At 41.4% G+C, this 23,640-nt stretch overlaps 3 protein-coding genes across 6 annotated transcripts in view; 1 reads left to right on the top strand and 2 right to left on the bottom strand.

Moving 5' to 3' along the window:
• pam (peptidylglycine alpha-amidating monooxygenase) overlaps positions 1-15,228 on the bottom strand; it is a 59,056-nt gene extending 43,828 nt beyond the window's left edge. The window contains exons 1-3 of one of the 4 annotated variants that reach the window (XM_026172831.2): positions 15,146-15,228; positions 5,202-5,382; positions 4,890-5,010 (exon numbers count right to left, since the gene is read on the bottom strand). In XM_026172831.2, the coding sequence (XP_026028616.2) occupies positions 4,890-5,010; positions 5,202-5,296 (216 nt within the window). In that variant the 5' untranslated portion in view covers positions 5,297-5,382; positions 15,146-15,228. The remainder of the gene's footprint in view (positions 1-4,889; positions 5,011-5,201; positions 5,383-15,145) is intronic. The other 3 variants (XM_080303471.1, XM_080303470.1, XM_080303472.1) reach the window with 3 other exon arrangements.
• A 165-nt stretch (positions 15,229-15,393) lies between these two features.
• The window catches only part of pomk (protein O-mannose kinase), a 34,125-nt gene continuing 25,878 nt past the window's right edge, over positions 15,394-23,640 (top strand). Inside the window, exon 1 of the mRNA XM_026172882.2 lies at positions 15,394-15,520. The gene's annotated coding sequence lies outside the window, so the exon portion shown is untranslated. The remainder of the gene's footprint in view (positions 15,521-23,640) is intronic.
• On the bottom strand, positions 18,340-21,963 carry LOC113025291 (uncharacterized). The gene is made up of 2 exons (XM_080303467.1): positions 18,481-21,963; positions 18,340-18,394 (listed from the first exon to the last, which is right to left on the bottom strand). Exon 1 carries the CDS (start codon positions 21,915-21,917, stop codon positions 18,921-18,923), a length of 2,997 nt encoding a protein of 998 aa, XP_080159593.1. The 5' UTR covers positions 21,918-21,963; the 3' UTR covers positions 18,340-18,394; positions 18,481-18,920.

The raw sequence follows: 23,640 nt of genomic DNA, 5'->3' as shown, positions 1-23,640 counted from the left end.
GTCACAGCAAGACTTCAGACACAAAACCCCGAGGCTTTCATTATTATATCTGGAGACTTTAACCATGCCACACTGGACTCTACTCTGGCTGCTTTTCACCAGTTTGTGAATTGTCCCACAAGAAGCAACAGGACAATTGACCTACTGTATGCTAATGTGAGAGATGCATACAGAGCCACCCCCCTCCCCCCACTAGGGAAGTCAGACCACAACCTGGTTTACCTACAGCCACAATACACACCCCTCGTCCAAAGGCAGCCGGTCACAACGCGCTCCATCCGGAGATGGACCCCAGAAAAGGAGGATGCTCTGAGGGACTGTTATGACACCACAGACTGGGATGTGCTCCTGAGCCCACATGGTGAGGACATAGAGGGGGCGACACACTGTCTTACAGACTACCTCAACTTTTGTGTGGACACGGTCGCCCCTGCTAAGACGGTACGGTGTTATCCTAATAACAAACCGTGGGTAACACAGGAAGTCAAAGCTGTCCTCAACATGAAGAAGAAGGCTTTCAGGAGCAAAGTGAAGGAGGAGATGAAGGCAGCACAGCGGGAGGTGAAACGCTGCCTGAGGGAAGCAAAGGACACCTACAGGAGGAAGGTGGAGCAGAAGTTGGAGAGGAACAATATGAGGGAGGTCTGGAATGGTGTGAAAACCATCACAGGCCACAACACCAAGAAAAGCACAGTGGGGGGGACTGTGGAGAAGGCAAACGAACTCAACAACTTCTTCAACAGGTTTGACCAGCCCACAACCCCCCCACCCTCACCTTCACTACAGAGTCCAATCCCCACTCTCCTACCTCCCTCGCTTCCCCCCCTTCCTGACACCATGACACCCCCCTCCTCCAATCCCTCTCTCAGCAGCAAGACATCTCCCCCCCTCCCCTCTTCCCAAACATCTCCCAGTGTCACAGTGGATCAGGTCAGGAGACAACTGAGGAAGCTTCGCCCCAGAAAGGCAGCAGGCCCAGACAAGGTGTGTCCTAGGATGCTAAAGGCGTGTGCTGCTGAACTTGGGGAGCCGCTACAACGAGTCTTCAACCTCAGTCTGCGACTGGGGAGAGTGCCCGCCCTATGGAAGACATCCTGCATCGTCCCGGTCCCCAAAAAGAACCGGCCCAATGAGCTGAATGACTTCCGACCGGTGGCACTGACGTCACATCTTATGAAGACTCTAGAGCGGCTCTTCCTCAACCTCCTCCGACCACAGGTACAACATGCCCAGGACCCACTACAGTTTGCATACAAGGCGGGTGTCGGAGTGGAGGATGCCATCCTGTACCTCCTACACAGAGCCCACTCACACCTGGATGGGGGAAAAGGCACGATCAGGATCCTGTTTCTTGACTTTTCCAGTGCCTTTAATACCATCCGGCCCTGTATGCTTCAAGAAAAACTGAACAGGATGGAGGTGGACCCCTGCCTGGTGGCTTGGATCTCCGACTACCTCACCGACAGACCACAGTACGTCAGGCTGAAGGACATCACGTCTGACACAGTGGTCAGCAGCACAGGAGCACCACAGGGAACTGTGCTGTCCCCTCTTCTCTTCACCCTGTACACCTCTGACTTCTGCTACAACTCTGAATTATGCCACATTCAGAAGTTTGCAGACGACACAGCCATCATGGGGTGTATCTGGGATGATCAGGAAGAGGAGTACAGAAGTCTGGTGAGGAACTTTGTCGCATGGAGTCACACAAACCACCTGCAACTCAACACCTCAAAGACTAAGGAACTGGTTGTGGACTTCGGGAGGTCTAGAGCAGGTCCACTGCCGGTTCAGATAGAGGGGGAGGAGGTGGAGGTGGTCAACAAGTACAAGTACCTCGGGCTGTGGGTGGACAATAAACTGGACTGGTCATGCAACACAGAGCACCTGTATAAAAAAGCCCAAAGCTGACTGTACTTCCTCAGGAGGCTGAGGTCTTTTAACATCTGCAGGAAGCTCCTGAGGATGTTTTACCAGTCGGTGGTTGCTGGAGTACTTTTCTATGCTGTGGTGTGCTGGGGGAGCAGCACAGCAAAGAAGGACTCATCCAGGCTGGAGAAACTGATCAGGAGGGCTAGCTCTGTGGTCGGCATGAAGCTGGACACTCTGGTGACAGTGGCAGAGAAAAGGACATTAAAGAAACTGATGGACATTATGGACAATGCCAGGCATCCTCTGCACACGGCCATTAACAACCAGAAGAGTCTGTTCAGTGACAGGTTGCTTCTCCCAAAGACAAGAACTAACAGACTTAAAAACTCCTTTGTCCCACACGCCATCAGACTGTTTAACTCCTCTCTGGAGGGGAGAGGGAGGGGAAACAGGAGGACAAAGGAGGGAACAACTAAGCTGTAGTGCCTCTTCACCTCACTGTGCAATACCTTTTGTGCAATACTTTTGTAAATAGTCAACGGTGCAATAGACTCAATACTTGAAATGTGCAATTCACTTGTATTTTTATTTTTATTCCTATTTATTCTATTTATCCCCTTCGTATATTTTATTTATATTGTCTCTGTATTTATATATATGTGTGTGTGTATAACTCTGTAACTTCTGTCGGTGCTGTGCTTTTTTGGAAATCGAATTTCCCAGAGGAACCCACCCGAGGGATTAATAAAGTTCTATCTTATCTTATCTTATCTTATCTTAACTGCCCAATAGAGTTCAAGTTATGAAAGTGAACTGGGCTAAACAGAATGGTATTGTTTACCGCCCGCATTTGGTTATTTGTGGCAAAGTAGTGTCTGAAATGCCTGTGTTTTACCAGATTGAGTCAGTTCTGATAATACATGAGAAACTGGTACTTCTCACTTTGCCATTATGTACAGTAGCCTTTCATGAACATTTCCACGCTTATGAGTTGACCAGGACAAAGCAAGATTTAGTTGTCTTTCATGTTGACAGCCTGCATTATCCCAGGCCTTTTGACATACAATTGTCGTATGGAGTGAATGACAACGCCCTCTTTGTGGTCCCATATTGCTTTCTCTGGTGAGCATCATAGCTACTGTCATTTGTAAGAGTTTGTTATGCTAATAAATGCTGTTACTGTAACCTGTATGTTTGTAGTTATTTTCATAATATAGGATAGATCACAGCCATTTAGAAATATAGCATCATATGATAAATATGAAAAAATAATGAAAATGAAATATTATTACACACTAGAGTGAACTTGGACTAAAAATAACTCTATAAAGTGAAATCATATTACTCTAAACAGTGTGAATAACCCTCAGTGTTAAATATTTTTACACATTTTGTTGTTAATTTTGACACTAAACTGAGTAGAATTAACACTAAAAAGTTAACACTGGCCATAGAGTAAATTTTACTCTAATTTTGAGTGGGACCAAATGTTATCTGAAGCAGAGTTAAAATCAACTCTGTAAGTGTAAAATTGACACTCTGTTTTTTACTGTGTAGCAAGGAGCAGACGGCTGAGCTTATTGAACTTCACTGAAACAACCCGCAAATTTCATTAAAATTTAATAAACTATCATCTTGTCTTTATTTTTAGTTAGCACATACCTTAAACACTTCAAGCTGACTAATCGCAAAAATAATTGGTGACTAGTCGACTATCGAAATAATTGTTTGTGGCAGCCCTAGTGCTGAGACGTTTTTTTTCTGTTCTCAAACTGATCTCCCTGTTGGAGCTCAGTCTGGGGGGAGTTCTTTTTCATCCTCATCTTTCCTCATGTTGTGCATTTTCCATTGTTATACCTCTCTGACCTGTCTTCCCCGTGTGATGTTTGTGTATGGTCGGAAGGGTAAGATGGTGCTGGCAAAGGTCACAAAAGCAGAAAGGTGATCATGTATCCATCCAGAGTTGTGCCAGAAACTTGTTAATGGCTACCAAAAGCATTTGGTTAACCTACAACTTGTTTAAGGACACTGAATATTACTGGGCGTATATATAAATATATTTGAGCCTGCATGTATTAAATGTGTGGACAAAGAAAAATCATGTTTTAAAAATTAAACTTGTGCACTAAATTCTTTTATTTTAAAGTCATTAACTATATAAGCTATACAATCATTCTACTTTATTTAAAAGAACAGGTCAAACAACTAATTATAAGCCCCAAATTACCATGGCATTCATACCCTTGATAAGTGCGCATAAACTTCTGAAACAAACAACTGATAGATAGGGCTGTTCGATATAACGATATATATTGGATGACGATATAAAAACAACTATCGTTTCATTTTACGCTATCGTTTGCTTCATGGTGTCGCAAAATAAACTGTTCACGGCAATATTTTTTCATCGTTTTGATGGTCACTGTAGTGGCTATATTAATTTCTTAAAGTTCTTTCTTTCTCTTATATTTAATATAACCACACTATGGACGGACAAGCACAACAAGTTAGCAACAACGACCGTAAAACCACCGCATGTCCGCTTGTTTATTTTCCACATAAACCTTTCACAATAAAGCTCAAGATCCTGTTGAGACTTTTCAAAATAAACTGAATCACGTGAAAGAGTATGAAGAGTGTTTACAGATGAGACGCAAAAAAGAGCCGCCAGGTGCTAAAAAATAAACCTTAGAGTCAAATGTTAGAACAGGCTTTTCCCTGCAGCACGCCGTGTAATAAATACTCACAAAGAAAACGGCGGCCATTACAACTTATGTTTGAGAAGGTGTAGTTTCATGTATCGGTTAAAACAGACTCCAGGTACAAGACGCCCAGCTGGAAACACTTCACGCAAGTCGAGCTGCCCGAGATTCACAGAATATACAGAAAATTTTATATTTTTGTGATTTATATCGTTATCGGGACGATAGATGTTTTATATCGGGATATGTGATTTTGGTCATATTGCACATCCCTACTGATAGACACACACCAACATTGAGTGGAAACACACTTACCCCAGTTGGGATAACACCAGGCATGCGAAGATCCACAGAGAAGTTGTATGGATTTGCTATTATCTGCTGCTGATTAGTCCTGGACACACATTTACTGGGATTCAGAACATTTTCCTGAGAACTTCAGTAATACAGACAAAATCAATTATTAATAACATGTTCAATTACACCAAAAACACATCAAAACAAGAACCAGCATACCATATCATATACCAATCCATACATTTTTGTGTTTTTATAATTAAAGTTGCTTTAACAGCCTAGTAAGGCTGTAGCTAGACAAAAAATAAAACAATATGTGTATATTTTTACCTTTTAGACACATGCAGAGTACTTTGTATTTTCAAACTGTGGCTGTAAAGAATGAATGTTAGCACCACCACACAGGATGCAGGAACTCCCATCATTCCAGTGATTATCAGTGTAATGTCTCTATGCTGAAAATGTAAAAATAGATGCTGTCACTGTCAAACAAAAATCCTGGAGCAGAAACCTGGAGAACAAAAACAAAAAACAAAAACATGCTAAATGCAAAAGTGACAGATATAGAACCCAATAATAATAATAATAATAATGATAATAATGGATACTTTATTGATCCCCATGGGGAAATTACTTGTTTTTCTCTGCATTTGACCCATTCACTCAGTGAAGCAGTGGGCAGCCCACTAAGCAGGCGCCCGGGGAGCAGTGTGTAGGGACGGTACCTTGCTCAGGGGTATCTCAGGGTAGCCGTTAAGTGGATTCGAACCGCCGACCTTCCGATCATGGGGCGACCACTTTACCTACTGAGCTATCCCTGCCCCAATAAGGCAGCAATATATAATTATTTTGTTAACAAAATGTGTCCATTAGACAGTAAACACTGTTTAATTGACACATCTACCTGGTGAGTTTGATATAATATTAAAGCTTAGGGGAGTAAAGTTTAATGCGAGATAAAATATCATGATATTACAGAAATCACAAAATTTCACGTTACTGAAAAGGTCAAGGTTGTTTTTGAATAGATGTAGAGATGGAAATTGATGGGAATTCACTTTCTATACTAGTCTTAGAATTTAAATCATAATGGAATTATCACAGAATTTTTCAGCTGGCCCAAATTGGTTTCAGATTCATCTACAACTACAACATCTACAACTCTTTCCATTCATAGAGTGTGTTAATTATTATCCAGTAAGGATACCATTGTTCCCTAAAGGGTGGACAGGAAACTGCAGGATCTAGGATTGAGCAGCTCTCTCTGCAGCTGGATCCTTAACTTCCTGTCTGACAGACACCAGGTGGTCAGACTGGGCAGCATCACCTTATCCCCAGTCATAATGAAAACTGGTGCTCCACAGGGGTGTGTACTGGGCCCTCTCCTGTACTCACGCTACACCACAACTGCACGGCCACTAGCAACTCCAATTTCATTGTTTCAGGTTTTGTGGACAACACAACAGTGATGGGTCTTATCACCAAAGGTGATGAGGCAGCTTACAAGGTGCGAAAAGAATCATCTCATCCTTAACGTCACAGAGACAAAAGAGATGATAGTGGACTTCTGAAGGTGTAGAGAAGCAAATGTCCCCATTACCATCAATGGCGCTGCTGTGAGTGAGCAGCTTTCGTTTCCCAGGTGTACGTGTGTGTGTGTGTGTGTATATATATATATATATATATATATATAAAAAAGACGAACGTCTATTGTTTCTTCTCGGGTTCCCCAAGTCCAGCACCCTGAGGCTGTACGCTAAGCGGAAGGAAGGGGGCCGGGGACTGGTGAGTGTCAGCACCACAGTCCAGGATGAGACAAGGAACATCCAAGAATACATTGGGAAGATGGCCCCAACTGACCGAGTGCTCAGTGAATACCTCAGGCAGCAGAAACCCAAGAAAGAGGAGGGAGACGAGGAACCATCATGGAAGGACAGGCCCCTGCACGGTATGTACCACCGGCAGATAGAGGAGGTGGCTGATATCCAGAAATCCTACCAGTGGCTGGACAAAGCTGGACTGAAAGACAGCACAGAGGCACTAATCATGGCAGCACAAGAACAAGCTCTGAGCACAAGATCCATAGAGGCTGGGGTCTATCACACCAGGCAAGACCCCAGGTGCAGGCTTTGTAAAGATGCCCCAGAGACAATCCAGCACATAACAGCAGGGTGCAAGATGCTAGCAGGCAAGGCATACATGGAACGCCATAACCAAGTGGCCGGCATAGTGTACAGGAACATCTGTGCCGAGTACAACCTGGAAGTCCCGAGGTCAAAATGGGAGATGCCCCCAAGGGTGGTGGAGAATGACCGAGCTAAGATCCTGTGGGACTTCCAGATACAGACGGACAAAATGGTGGTGGCTAACCAACCGGACATAGTGGTGGTAGACAAACAGAAGAAGACGGCCGTAGTGATCGATGTAGCGGTTCCGAATGACAGCAATATCAGGAAGAAGGAACACGAGAAGCTGGAGAAATACCAAGGGCTCAGAGAAGAGCTCGAGAGGATGTGGAGGGTGAAGGTAATGGTGGTCCCCGTGGTAATCGGAGCACTAGGTGCGGTGACTCCCAAGCTAGGCGAGTGGCTCCAGCAGATCCCGGGAATAACATCGGAGATCTCTGTCCAGAAGACCGCAGTCCTGGGAACAGCTAAGATACTGCGCAGGACCCTCAAGCTCCCAGGCCTCTGGTAGAGGACCCGAGCTTGAAGGATAAACCGCCCGCAGGGGCGTGCTGGGTGTTTTTTTTTTTTTTTTATATATGTGTGTGTAGATATATATATATATATATATATACTTATACTTTTTTTTTTTTGTTCATTTAATCAATTCAGGATTTATTGAATCGATATTGCATTATTTAAGAACTAAAATCAATTTGAATCGGGGAAATCGATTTTTTAAACCCACTCTAAGTCACATATGACATCTAACGGTCTTGTGGACATAATGGTTGATTTTGTAACATGAGGGTGTGCTGCCTCACGTTGTTTGATGAGCTCTAACAAAAGTTCCAAGCTAAATAATGCAATCATCACCACAAAAGTGATAAACTAAAATGCTCCCCCACGCCCCCGTATGTTCTGTGTCATTGTGGTATTTTAATGTCATCAGTCTGAAATGCACTGACTTCCTCAAAATGTCTTGCTTAACTCATAGTCTCATTGGTCCAACACAAGTACTAATTTATTAGTATTATTCATACATACAACAAATGCAGCAAAACAATTAACAGCAATGAAAAAGTAGTTCATTTCAGGTGAGCAGACTAGCAGGGCAAAGTTATGTCGATATGGTGTGATCAATAGTCCAATATAAAGCCCTAACCCCTGAGTCCAAACCCTATCCCTAATGCCTTGACTGCCACAGACAAGCAGGGATCAGGCGATTGGCATTTTGACTGCTAAAATGAATCCTGCAACTGTAACCAAATTGCTATATTGTTCCATTTTCAAGACCTCTTTGAATATTTAACCCAAAAGAGTTGATGGGCATGCCATGTGTCCAAATAAAATGACAGATTTTAGATGACATAGCACAAGACCCACTCTCATCAAGTCAGAAGTGCAGACTTAAAACTATGGGCTCAAATTGTGGTCATAAATATTTTGTACTTGTAAATCAGGATTTGTATGTGTAAAAATAATTTGTGTGTGTGTAAAAAAGTTTTGTATGTGTAAAAAGAATTTGTGTGCGTGTAAAAAAGATTTGTATGTGTAAAAAGAATTTGTGCGTGCGTAATAAAGATGTGTATTTGTAAAAAGAATTTGTGTGTGCTTAATAAAGATGTGTATGTGTAAAAAGAATTTGTGTGTGCATAAAAAAGATTTGTATGTGTAAAAAGAATTTGTGTGTGGAGTTAGCCAAAAAATACGTGTGAAACTCTGCACTCAAGTTTCAAGTTACAAGTACGAATTTTGACCCTATTTTTCTTCATTTCATCTGATTGGCCAATGTCATATCAATCACAAATTTAACAATCCAATTGGAGAACAGATGGGTTTGGCTAATGGAGGGGTGCTTTATGGAGCTTCAGGTCCTTGAAGGGAATAAATGCCCTTTTACATGCCAGCCCAGCATTTTATTCATCACCACGATGGAAAACAGTCTGTGGTGGTCCGAGTTTGGTGATTTTTGTGTCACAGGTTTACGTGCTTAATACAGGGACCTCCAGAGCCTTTTCAACATCCATTGGATGTACAACGTACAGCTTATTACACCAGCATGCATCTGCTCTTATATAACTATTATTAGTTTACAGCTTTAAGCCCCACGCCCCCGGTACCGGGGGCAAAAAGGAGGAGATCACATTTAATCGGTTATAACACGGGGTGACAAATATAAGTCCAGACATGTGTGGTATCCACAGAAACCTCTGAATCTCAGCTAAAATGTCATATAACCAATTTCTACAACCACCAAACACATGGAAAACAAGCCATGATTAAAAGAGCAGTTACGTAAATGTGCAGAAGACCGCCAAACAAACAAAATCAAACCGGAAATTCTCCAGACTTCATGTAACCGGCTAAAGATAGGCTGGTTAGCTTCCAGAGCTATCACTGACTCCACACACCAAGTTTCACCACGATCAGACCAAAATTCACTGAATGAGCCGCAAAAGAAGACCACAAAAACACATAGCGACACAAATGCGCTAAGACAGAGATTGGCTTACGGTCCCAATTTCCTCCGTTATTGTCGCCGGTAGACGGTAGCCACGTGATTATCAGAAGTTACCACGCCTACCTAGCTGTATCAGAGCCGTTTTCCGTCAACAATCTCCATTTTAGACCCACCTACAGACACGTGACTGGACAGACACCACATGCAGCAAATTTGGGCCCACGTGGATTTTGGCATTGTAACGTCTGATTGGTCAAAGGAGCTTGCAAAGAAAAGGAGCAAAGAAAAGGAGCTTTGCAAGCTCCTTTGACTACGATGACCTGGATGACTGAGAACCTTCACAGACAACGTCTGATTGGCTGAAGTGACGTGAACGTGGCATCGTTACTTTGATTCTATTGGCTAAAACGATTAAAAAGAGGTGTCAATCATGCAAATTGACCAAAAGAAACCAAAGTTACAGCCCCTCTGAGTTTAAAGGGCCAGAGACCAATTAAACGCTTCATGCACACTGCAGAAAAGGGCCATTACCATGTAAATGTGTGGTTAATTCTTCAAAAATATATTTTAAAAAAAGCATTTTTAGGCCTGTTAATAAAATTTATTAATTTCTGCTCTTCAATACCTAAAAAATTCAACTGGCACGGTGTCCAATTGTGTGCCAAAATTGGACATTTTTGTACAACGTCTGGATATTCATGTATAGACAGGGCTGTAATTTTTCACTGTTTCACTTTAGAAACATAAATCTTTGCACAGATGATGTTTATATGTTGGTTACTGAAATCCTGGAACCAAATGTGATCTGAGGCATATTTTTAAAAGGGTTATATTAGGGCTGCTCAATTAATCGAATTTTAATCACGATTACGATCTGGGCTTTCAACGATCATTAAAAATGACTGAGCCGATTATTAGCCCCTCCCTCGTGCTTTACTCTCGCGCTGCTCCGTGTGGCAAATCGAGCGCACCTCTCTGCATTTCGAACACGCATCACAACAATTAAGAGGACCCAAGGGAAGCTCGGAAAGCTAAGCAGAAGTTATTTGGAGAGGAGAGTGACTGCCGTTGGTTGAAAAGAGAGGTAAAAAAAAAAAAAACTTCAGTGGTGTGGAAACATTATGGGTTCGCGGAGTCAGATGTAGATCAAGTAGACATAGTGTGTAAACTTTGCTACGGTGTCATAGCTGCACCACAGAGCAACACTGCAAAGTTCACTAAACATAGATGTTTACATTTTTCATTTATTTTTTATATTGCAAACATTTGCACTGTTATCAGTATTTGCACACTATTTTATATTATTTTTTAAAGTCATTATTCAATACATTGTTATTGTTAACCCTTTAAATCCCCGTAGAACCGGAACCGCGTAAGCTAGCGCAATAATTTGTTTTGCATATGAAACCGGAGGAGTTGTACTTACATCTTATGCCATCAGCTTGTCCTCGGTCACGGTTTCCTTCCACATAAAGCTTTGCAAAAATTGCATAAAAAGCGCTTGCAGGAACAAAAACATAATATTCCAGAAACATGCTTTGCCGATCCGATCAGCTGTTCGTAACACTTCCCACAGTGAAAAAGACGTCAACGCGAACTATCGCATGTCCGCCATTTCCTGTTCGAAACCGGAAGTGACGTCATTTTGGCAGAAAATTTAGTTTTTTACTTGTAGGCCTTAAAAGCCTATACTGGTGTTTTTATAAGTCATGTTTGACTCTATACTTTTCTGAATAGTTGCTGGGATGCTTAGAACTCAAATTGCACTGCTGGAAATAGTTTGTTTTGATGCACATGCTGTTTTCTTTGCAAATTTGCATCATAAGATTGTTTTTTGTTTTTCCTGCAGTATATAAAAATTGCTGTATCTCCAAAATAAAACTATGAAGACACTCAAAATAAATTTCCTGTGGTGGGAAACTATTTTTTGCAACTTTTTTGTATTTAAAGTTTTGAGGGATAAGCCTCTTAAATTTCCCCAAGTAGAAATATATGTAAAAAAAAAAAAAAAAAAACCGATTTTCAATTTTTTTGTTGTTTATTGCACTTTTTTGCAATTAATGTAATTACTATGGACTTAATGCATACATATTATTAAAATATGGGCTATAACAGTTGCATTGATGTATAGCAACTTGAAATGCTCCCAAAAATGGCACTACAGCATGTAAAAAAATATATATATAAGCTCTGGCGGACTTGTTTCTATGGTAGGTCTTAAAGGGTTAAATAAATATCGTCAAATAATCGAGATCTCAATTTCAGTGAAAATAATCGTGATTATCATTTTTGCCATAATCGAGCAGCCCTAGGTTATATGCTAAAAATTAAAAAAAAAAAAAATTAGGCAAGGATAAAATATACTTACTTTTTCTGTGTTACAGTCTCAGTAACTGTGACACAGTAATATCTGCTTCAATATTTACACCGCTGATGAAATCTCACAAGTGTTAGCTTTATTTTGATACCAGGATTGTAAGGACAGAGTTTGTAATTGCAGAGAAATAATTAATTAGATTTGGGCTCAGCCATCTGCGCCTTGCTATCTAAAATATAAAAGGACACCTGAGTATATTCTCGACCATCTCACACTTCTGACAATCAGTTGTCTGCTTGACGTGTATTCAGCTGTGTAAAAACTATAACTTTAATCTCAGCCAAATCGATTTACTCAGGAACAAATAAAATACTGAAAAAAAAAAACCAAACAATAACATTTTTAAGTTATCTAAGTGACTCATATATCATGTTTAACCTGAGTAGCAAAAGACGGCGGTGGGCTTGAAAACAATTTGCCGGGAGTCCGGTGTTCTCACGGGCTCTATCGAGACTTGAGCTATGTTGTCCGGTATCGAGCTACGATACCGGACACTGCTTCTTCTTCTTCTGGGTTTAACAGCAGCTGGCATCCTTGTACATGCAGTGCTGTCATCTTCTGTTTCAGTCCATTATTACACTCTTAAATACTACTACTTATTCCTGCGTCTTTTGGGATCTTACAAAGCTTCAAACGACGCGTCAACTATTAAATTAGTCATCGATGATTTTGATAGTCGACGTAATCGTGACTAGTCGACTAATCGTGGCAGCCCTAACATCCATCCATCTTCTTTTGCTTTTCCAGGGCCTGGTCGCGGGGGCAGCAGCCTAAGCAGCCACCTCCTCCAGCTTGTCTGAAGGAACACCAAGGCGTTCCCAAACCAGCCGAGATATAATCTCTCCAGCGTGTCCTGGGTCTGCCCCGGGGCCTCCTCCTGGTGGGACATGCCCAGAACACCTCACCCAAGAGGCACCTCAGGAGGCATCTTTGTCAGATGCCCAAACCACCTCAACTGGCTCTTTTTCATGTGGAGGAGCAGCAGCTTTACTCTGAGACCCTTCCAGATGGCTGAACCTCTCACCCTTTCTCTAAGGGAGAGGCCAGCAACCCTTCTGAGGAAGCTCATTTTTGCCGCTTGTGATCGCGATCTCGTTCTTTCGGTCACTACCCACAGCTCTCTCTTCACCACAGCGGACTGATACCGGGTTCACATCACTGCAGCCACAGCACCAATCCGTCTGTCGATCTCCCGCTCTCTTCTCCCATCACTCGTGTACAAAACCCAGAGATACTTATACTCCTCTGACCGGGAGTGGGCCCTCCATCCTTTTCCAGCTAAGGACCATGGACTCAGTTTTGGAGGTGCTGATTCTCATTCCCACCGCTTCACAATGAGTTGCGAAATATTCCAGTGCGAGCTGGACGCCATCACCCAATAAAGCCAAAAGAACCACATCCTCCGCGAAAAGCTGAGATGAGATTCTGAGACCACCCAAGTGAAAGCCTTCCGCTACGTCTCTAGGCTAGAAATTCTGTCCATAAAAACTGTGAACAGAATCGGTGCAAAAAGGGAACCAGGGAACCCCTGGCATAGCCAGCAACTTACTGCCGGCTATGCAACGGTTGTATAAGGATTGAATGGCCCATAGCAATGGGCCAAACACCCCATACTCCTGGAGCACCTTCCACAGGACACTCCGAGGGACACAGTTGAATGCATTCTCCAAATCCACAAAACACATGTAGACTGGTTAGGCCAACTGTCATGCACCCTCAAGTATCCGTGAGAGGATAATAACCTGGTCCAGTGTTCCACGACCAGGATAAAAACCACATTGCTCCTCCTGTATCCGAGATTCGACAAACAGATGCACCCTACTTTCCAGCACCCTGGAACAGACTTTCCCAGGGAGGCTGAGGGGACGACATAGATATTGTCTGTCTTATTGTGGACACGAACTAATTTTTGGAGTGGCACAAATGATTTGTGTGGCATGATTATGATTATTATTTTATAGATAGTTATACAAAAAAAGCTTGAGACATTTTCTGCATTTTAATTCTGTTTTCATTGTAAAAAAAAATCTTTTTCCTACTGAGATTTTTTGTTTTGTGTGATTTTAGGTCTATTGTGTTAATACAGTATGTGAAAATGAAAATATAACTGTTAATTGAGACAAAACGCACATATTGACTCAAATTTGCCTTAAAATTCAACATGCCAAAAGAATATGCTGGAAGTGGATCAAGTGGCTCAGGAAAACCTTTAGGCAAGTTTATGTGTGTGTCAGACTCTCTTGCAATTTATCTAGAGCTATAGTTCTAAATGCTTTCTGAAGGCCTTTCGGGGATTTTCAGAGAAAGCAGTATCTGAACAGTATTTGAAAGTCATGTCCTTAAGAAATAGTAAAAAATGCTATCTGAATGAGGCTTGTAGCAAAACGTGCTTTGAAACAGTCTTTTCAATTTTTTCTTTTCAAATACTCAAAAACGTAAATGTGATGATAACATCATTATGGCAAAATCCAAACAACAACAACTGCTTTTCTCCTCTACTTGAAACCCAGAGAATGCTTATTAATGGCGAAAGAAAAATAACCGAGATGCTTTGCTTGCTTGGTGACTCATCATCTGTTAACAGATAACAGAGTAGGGTGGCTTTAACAGAGGAGGAGTGAGAAGGGGAAGCTCTGTTGACATCAGAACCCAGGAGACGGAGGAAACTATGGAAACAGGGCTATTCCCACACGTCAAAAACAATGCAAGGCTTACTGAACATCTTCACATGTATACTATTACGTACATACTAACATTAAGCATCTTTTAAAAAACAAAAAAATCATTGCAATATAAGGGTAGACACGTTCATACATTTTATGACATGACAGCTGGTCGGTGCCTATAACGACAAGCGTGTAGCTATTACGTGAGAATTTATTTATTCGACTGATTGATTGAGCGTTTGTTTTTTAATAATGCAAAAATAGCACTGGCGTGACGACTAAACATATGTCACGCCTGGACATAGACCGGAAGCTACAAAGGGAAAATGCATCGATTTAGCGAATCGATACATATACATGACCTTATATCTAAGCAAGCGAAATCTAAAGAAAAATGTAGCTAGGGGTTTCCTACAACTAGGTCTACCTTATCAGGTTACTAAAAAGGCAACTTTATTATCGGTTTTCCACATAAGCTAACGCCCGCCATCTGTTAAGCTGGTTCGTTTTTTGTCAGGTTATCAGTTTCACTACAATAGCAAAAGTACTATAGAGCTTGATTAAAGATTCTGAAGATATGAATTTTGAAAGTGAAAAGATACCTGCACGCTGCCACTCAGCGTCTTCCACTCGCCTGTTATTGTAATAACCTATGCTTCCTTGAGCTTAAGCAGTGGCGTCCACACTTTCACTTTTCAGAGTAAAAGCCGGCATTTCATTATTTATTATTTTCATATAGACTCAGAAAGGCCTCATCACAGTGTAGTTATTGCAACCCCTGAAACTTGAATATGGGGAATAAAAACGGAATATTTTGGGTAAGTCATATTTAGTTCGGTGAACTACTATGCTTTTATTCTGGAAATCTGAAAGGAAGTTTTTTTCTTGATACGTTTGATGGTGGATGGGGTAGCAGACATGTTGCTATCCTCAAAAAGTACCTCCTGAGTCATAACACCATGTGAACCCTAGTTACGGTAGGCATCTTCGTAAATAACGCTAATTAATAGATATGCTTCATCACCTCTATGTGGGCTTCCTTGTGTTATTGCTCTACATTAGCTAAACGTAAGATTGCTCTGCCTGACACCATTTAGCTGTATCTCATTGTTGTAATATAACTTAACATGAAATTATTTTACATTTGCACATTTGTTCCATTTTAAAACCGTGCGAAGAATATCACGCGCTGAAATGCACGTAGTCAAAGTCTTACGCATGCCCAAAAGCCACTATTTTATGCCTGCCGCCATCTGTGGTATTTAATTACTTGGGGATCTTTAGTGTGGGTTTATTATTATACTTTAAGCATGATAGATTCTCGTGGGAAGAAGTAGGCAAAGAAGCGCAAATGACAGTCACCTGACCCAAAGGCACAGGGAACGCTCTTGTCCACTGGTAAAAACCACATGGTACTAGCAGTGCCCATCGCAGATTTTAGCCCTTCTGCAGGAGACTAGTTCCGAAGTCCAAGGTCATTTTCTTTTCTTTTTTACCATTTCCAAACAATCTCGCTAGCAGTTGTCACCATCTTACCAAGCTTTTTGGGTGATTTTGTAGCCCTTTCCAGCCTTGTGCAGGTCTACAACCTTGTCCTTGACGTCCTTTGACAGCTCTTTGTCTATGGAGATGGAGAGGGGGGAATGGAGGTTGAGGTCAGAATAAGTCTGTGGGAGCCAGAATTCTGGCTCCCACAGACTTATTCTTCCTCGAACTGCCACTGCTCAATGGAAATGAATCTACCATAAAAATTTATAGCCTTTTGTTGCTCAGAAGAGACTCAAATAATTAGTTCCCCCTCGCTATATCATCTCTAACTTTTAAATGCCTATTTTTATGCCTATTATGTATGTCATGTCATTGAACAAGTTTTACTGTTTTAACACACTGTTATTGGGCCTATTTGGCTAAGGAACTGTAATTTTAGTGTTTCAGCCTGTTCAGTATAATGAGCATTTTCTCTATAAGCGTAACAAAACAAAGATTACATTTCTAAGAATTACTTACTTATACTACTTATACATAACTCATTGAAATATATAAAGTCATTGTACTCTACAGTATGTTGCAAACTGCAGTATGTCAATCTGCAATACAGGGTTGACAAGTGACCAGACTTAAAAATTTGGCAGGGTATGAATAAATTATTTCTCCTACTATATACAGCAGTTGAATTGTCTTGTGTGTTTGTCTGTTTCATTAGAACTGATAAATGCAAAGTAAACCATTCCTCATCATATAAGTGACTTTCTATATGCTATGCTACCTAGTTGCTTGGTTTTGTTGTTTAATAAGCAATGTCATTGTGTGGTTTTATGCTAATTTTATCAGACTGCAATGTACCGTCTTCCTCGAACTGCCCTGCTTAACTAACAGCAGATAGATGGGTGCAAAGAGAGTGCAGGGTTGGTGTTGGTTCCATTGAATGGAACTCTTAATGCTTTAGCATAGCAGTACCTTTTGGATAATTTCATGCTCCTAACAATTTGGGGGTGGCCTATTCCTGTTCCAACATATATGGGAACCAGTCACAAAGCAAGCTCCATAAAGACATGGACGAGGGAATTGAGAATGGAAGAACATGACTGGCCTGCACAGAATCTTGACCTCAACCTGATAGAACACCTTTGGGATAAATTAGAGCCTGCCTGTGAGCTAGGCATTCTTGTCCAACATCAGTGCTTGACTTCACAAATGTGCTTCTGGAAGAATGGTCAGAAATTCCCATAAACACACTCCTAAACCTTGTAGAATGCCTTCCTAGAAGACCTGAGGCTGTCATAGCTGCAAAGGGTGGGCTGACAGGAAACATAGGAATTTGAAAATAATCGAATGTATTTTTAACATTACTCAATAAGACCGTCAGAATAAAATGAAATAAATACAAACGTTAGATAATACAAATGTGAAAAAAAGTACTAGTAGTATTTAAACAAATCATTTGTGCAAATAGAAAATCAAAAATGGCTTCTCTTCATAAGTTCAAATAAAAGCTTCAAATTAAATAAAAAAGGGTTTTTTTTCTAATCCAGAGTAACAAGTTTCCGAATTATTGATACACAGATCAACTACCTAACGTTAGAAAGAAGAGTTTACTTTTCAGAAGAAATGCTAATGCTAATGTGAGTGGAAAACAAACAACTAGGAGACAGTATAGCTAATACTTTTTAATGGTTTAATATTGCATTTCACTCATTAACTAACAAAACTGTAATGATGTTCACTTATCAAGCATCATCCTGGGAAGGTCCAACAGGATAGCTAACATAAACATTACTGTACAAACAGTAACAGCGTTTATGTCTGCGTAGGTTCATGGTAATCTAAGAAGCTTGGAAAGAAAAGCGACCAGACTTCTTTAAGTTTCTTGAAGATCTTTTACTTTTTGTTCAAGAAGCTTCTTCAGCCTTTTAAATGCTCGTACACTGAATTATTGCTGTTTTGGAACAAAAGCACAGATTTGCACAGACTGCATTTAACTTTGTTTTTATATATTTTTAAATCTGTTTCCATTTTGTTCTGTCCTCATGCTTTGCCGTTCACACTACATACTTCATTAGTATTGTGAGCAGTTTTGGCAGACAATATAGATCTGTAGCTCCCTGTAGTGTATTGCAGCTAGAAAAAACACATTTATGAGGTATTGACAGGTCGGTCATAAAAACAAACTTTTGGTTCCAGTCTTGCAAGGGCGTCTCTCACATTTAGGGCCCTGGTGGTCAGTCCCACTTTTCTCCTCACTAAGTAGGTGACGCCCATTATGCCGGCTTGTACACATACACGAGAGACACGAGAGTTCTTCTTTACTGATGTTTACTGTGCTTCTCTTAACGTACAGGTACACCGTAGAACTGGTGAATACAAATGTACAAGAAAATTATATTTCAGCATTAAAACATATTACAATATAAAATTCACAAAATATAAACAAACATACCACTTTGGCCTGCAAGTAGACAAACCGGTGTAACTGGAACTTAGGGCTTATTTCTTCTTTCTTAGCTTGACTTTTACACGGCTAGACCGTCACCATGCGCAGCTTCTCTGACTTTTTTCCAAAACAGGAAGTGACCTCTGCCCTTACCTTATATTTACAAAATTAACCGGCTATTTTCCATGTATCAAATTAACTGTACACCAATCCGGTAGGCAAAAAAGGAAAATGTTAACATGCTCAACACAAAAATAAAACATACAAAATAAAATGAGTTAGTTACATTATCATTACAAGAGCTCCGCCTAGTGGTCAAATACTAACATTTCACCAACTGTTACACTCCCACCATCACACTATCGCAACAGCATGTGTGATCCTAAAGGAATTTGACCCAACAATGAACTTAGCGAAGGTTAACCAATAAACATTATGTTGAGTCTTTACTCTGCTTCAAGTAAAAGTATAGTCTTATGTATGGGTCTCTCTAAAATCGTCTTAGTTGTGTGCTTCCCCTTATTGTCTCTAGTAGAGTCACCGATGAGAAGCTTAACTTGTCTGACTCTGCCGTCAGCTCCTGGAGTGACTTCCACAACTTTGGCGAGTTTCCATTGATTTCTTGGAAGACAGTCTTCTTGTGGTAGTTCCTTTTGCCATAAAAAACTTGGTCCTGTGAACCAGTTGGACTGTACTAGTTCTTTTGTCATGACTCCACGTGATGCGTGATCTGCAGGATTTTGTTCAGAGGCAACATATCGCCATTGACTTGGTTCTGTACTTGATCTGATTCTCTGTATTCTGTTAGCAACGAATACATGAAAGCGCCTTGCGTCGTTGTTAATATAACCAAGGACAACTTTGGAATCAGTCCAGTAGTACACCTGAATATTTTGGATCTCCAATTCTCTCTTTAGAAAGTCAGCTGCTCTCGTAGCTACTACAGCCGCAGAAAGCTCCAATCTTGGGATGGTTGTCACTTTAGTAGGAGCGACTCTTGCTTTACCCATCACAAGAGTGCACTGTACTTCTCCAAACTTGGTCACTGTTCTCAAGTATGAGCACACACCATAACCGGTTACACTGGCATCAGAAAAGCTGTGTAACTCATACTGCTTCACTTGGTCAGATGTTGATGGGACATAACAACGTGATATCTTTATGGAGGACAGGTTCTGGAGGTCTCTGAGCCAAGCTTCCCATTGAGGCTTGAGATCTTCTGGAAGCGGCTTGTCCCAGTCCAGCTTTTCCTGACACATTCTTTGGAGGAGTTTCTTACCAACTAAAATGAACGGAGCGACGAATCCAAGTGGGTCGAATATTGAGGCCACTGTCGAGAGCACTCCTCTTCTAGTGAAGGGGTTATTCTTTACAATCACCCTGAATTGAAAGGTGTCTGAGCTTACACACCATTGGACCCCTAAGGCTCTTTCTATCTTTGGCTCTCCTAGTGCCAGATCCAGATCAGTTGCTCCTGCTACACATTCTTCCTTTGGGATAGCAGCAATCACTTCTTTGCTGTTGCTAATGAACTTGTGCAGGTGCAGCTTACCCGTGGCACACAGTTCTCTAGCTTCCTTTACAAGTTGAATAGCTTCTTGCACTGAATCCACACTCACCAAACCGTCGTCCACGTAGAAGTTGCGTTGCATGAACTTCACCGTGGCTTCACTGAACTTATTTTCACCTTGCGCAGCGACATGCTTGAATCCAAAGTTTGCGCATCCTGGTGAAGATGCTGCACCAAACAAGTGGACTCTCATGCGAAACACTGATGTGGACTTTTCCATGTTACCATCCTCCCACCATAGGAATCGGAGGTAATCTTGATCTTTTGGGGCAACATGAAACTGGTGAAACATGCGCTCCACGTCACACATGACAGCTACACGTCCTTTCCTGAAACGACACAGAACTCCAACAAGAGTATTTGTGAGGTCAGGTCCTGACAGGAGATGCTCGTTGAGCGATGTATTCTGGAACCTTGCAGAGCAATCAAAGACGACGCGGATCTTATTTGGCTTCTGCGGATGGTAGACGCCATGGTGAGGAATGTACCATGCTGGTTGATTATTTAGCTCAGCCTCTGGCACTTTCTCTGCGTCACCTCTCTTTATGATGTCTTGCATGAAAGTCACGTAGTCCTTGTAGTAGCGCTCGTCTTTTCTGAGACGCCTTTCTAAACACTTCAGTCTGTGTTCTGCACAAAGTTTGTTGTTTGGCAAGTCAGGTCTTTCTTGTCTGAAGGGTAGTGGCATTTCAAAGTGGCCATCTTGCCTTTGTTTTATGCCTTCTTTTACTTTGGCTAGAAACAGTAGATCTTCTTGTGACATTGACTCTTCTTCAACACTTTTTTCAACAAAGTCCATCTCTAGCACATTAAGTATCTCGGCTGGAGTAAGTATTTCTTTGACTTTGTTTCTGCTTACAAAGTGAACTTCCGTTTTGAGCTTGTGAGCTGGTCCTACAGCTGGCAAGACTTGCCTAACAATAACACGATGGCTTACTCCTATTTCATCTTCACAATCACCTTCAGAGTCACTGTAGCCAATGATGCTCCAGCCAAGCAGAGATTTCTGTGCAAATGGCTGGTCTCGATCACCACTGACCACCGCTAGAGGGAGCAATGCTTGAGGACAGTTATATCCGATCAGTAGTCCAACTTCACAATCAAGCTTGGGAGCCATCTCCTTTGATAAATGTTTCAAATGTGACCAGTTCTCTGCTGTTTTGTTTGTGGGAATATGTGATCTGTTAGCAGGAATGTAGTCTCTGGTATAGCTTGTTGGTAGTTTGATTCTCGTTTCAGAGTAAATGCCTCTTACTTGTAAGTCCTTTAACTTGCTGCTTGAAACAACTTTTGTTTTGGACGTTATAGTGGAAATCTTGAGTTTAACTGGCTCTAACATGGCGTTGAGCGACTGAGCTGTGTCTTTCAAGATGAAAGTGGTGTCACTTTGAGTATCGAGCAAAGCATACACCAACTTTTCATTCTCTGGTTCATCCACAGTGGATACATAAACTGGGACAACTGAGGAAGTACAACCTTTTGACTTTTGTTGCACAACTCTGTTGGATGTAACTTGGTTAGATACTTGCTCTTGTACTTCAGAAACCTCTGTTTCCTGGTTAGCCTTAAATTGTTGTTGGCTATTCTTTCTTTGTTCCTTGTCTCTTTTCTCTCTGTCTTGATGTAGACAAGTTGGGTGAGGCTTTTGGCATTTGTCACACACACTTCTGGAAGTGCAGTTCTTAGAGTTATGACCAGTCTTGAGGCAACCAAAGCACAGTTTTTCAGACTGCACAAACTTTACTCTCTCTTCAACTGACTTGTCCATTATCTTGCGACATTTCTGAAGCGTGTGACCAGGTTTCTTACAAAAGAGACATGTGACATTTGTCCTTTCACTAGAGCTTGTACTAAGTGACTTAGCATTCAGCATGTAGTTTCTTTTGGGCTTGTCTTTGAATGCATGCTTGTCTTGTTCAGTCGGCTTTATTGCAGGCAGAGAAGTGATAGGATTACATTCTTGCTTCTTTATTCAGGAATTTGACAAAATGACTAAAATCTGGGAACATTCTGTGTTCATCTTGAAACTCTGTCACCGTTCTGTTCCACCGTGCACTTAGCCAATCAGGCAGCTTTGCAGCTATCCTCTGATTTTCCACACAGTCATGCAAAACTTGTAAACCTTGAACATAAGGTATGGCTGACTCAACACTGCTTAGAAAATCTGCAAACTCACGTAGATCTTTAGTGTCTTTGTTGTTAATTTTTGGCCATGACTGAATCTTGTCACGATATGATTTGCCTATCACAAAGGGATCTCCAAACCTGTCGTTGAGTATCTCCCAGGCAGCATGATAAGCGGTGTCTGTTCCAACCAGAAAATGTCCTTCAATAGCCTTCTTCGCTGAACCTCCAACATACTTTCTCAGGAAGAATAGCTTTTCTTGAATTGGCAGATTCTTGCGGTCAACTAATGTTTGAAAAGACAACTTCCAGTCATTATACTGCAGTGGATCACCTGTGAAGACTGGAGGCTCTGGGATTGGGATTCTGTTTGCAGTGATAGCTTCAGCGAGCATCCTTACAAGATCAGTGGAGGGCGTTTCATTTGCACTACGAATTGCTGTTTGAGGGACAGAGGCTCGGAGAGGTGCAGTTTGTTGCGGAGCTCTAACTTGAGATGGGATGAATGGTTTCGAGTTCACATTTGGAAAGCTTGGTTGCGGGACGGAACTATCTTGTCTTACTTGGGAATGAACAGGAGATTTGTCTTCATCCTCACTATTCACACTTTCAGCATACACTTTCAATCTTGCTTGTGCTGCATTACGCTTTTGCAATTCTCTCAAAAGTTCCACTTCCTTTCTCTTTTCATCTAACCTTGTCTTTATTGAGGTGCTCTCAGTTAGAAATTGAGCTCTTTTCCTTGCATCCTCAACTTCAAGTTCTCTGATTTCTTCCTCACACTGATGCTGTGTTTTCATTATTTTAATGACTTCTTCTGTAGCTGCTACATCAGCTGCAGCTTCTTGTCTTTGTTGTAGTGTGACCAGAGATGATTGCTTTGACATCCCAGAGATAGACCTTGACTTATATGTGATCCTTGAAGAAGCGCTGGATGAACTGCTGTCATACACGGACTCTGAATCAGGCCAGGGTATACTATTTGGATCACCATCTTCTTCTAAAAGGCACCGAGCCTTTGCTCTGGCAGTTTCACTGATAGCCATGCACACATCACATCTTCTGCGCATTTCAATATCAGGACTTTGTATTTTTCTGATCTCATCATGAATGTTACAGATGTCAGTCATACTAGTGTCTATAACACTTACAGCTTCAGGTATTAACTCAATGTCTTTACTCTTCACCATTCTTTTAAATAAGTTTATGTGGTATTTCCACTTCTTGTAAACTCGCTCAAAATTGTTTGTCAAGTCATTTAACTTGGCTTCTTGTAAGGATTGTCCCTTTTCAGTGAGAGTGCGTGTGCGCTGGCTTCTGCGTAAGCTTTCTGACTGTGTGCCTTCAGTAAATACTGAGCACTGTGGAGTTTCTTCTCCATTTGTCTGCTCTTTACTTTCATCATTTTGAAAATTATCCTCAGCACTTTCTTCTTCAGTGGGCTGTATTGCATCTTCATTTTCATCTGCCAT

Source organism: Astatotilapia calliptera, chromosome 7, assembly GCF_964374335.1.
Source record: "Astatotilapia calliptera chromosome 7, fAstCal68.1, whole genome shotgun sequence".
Classification (NCBI taxonomy): Eukaryota; Metazoa; Chordata; class Actinopteri; order Cichliformes; family Cichlidae; genus Astatotilapia; species Astatotilapia calliptera.
The sequence above is the reverse complement of the archived record's forward strand: the minus strand, read 5'-3'. Positions and strand labels throughout refer to the sequence as shown.

What these genes read in the sequence shown, in the direction of transcription:
- LOC113025291 (XM_080303467.1), bottom strand. Translation starts at nt 21,917, where the DNA reads ATGCTGAATGCTAAGTCACTTAGTACAAGCTCTAGTGAAAGGACAAAT.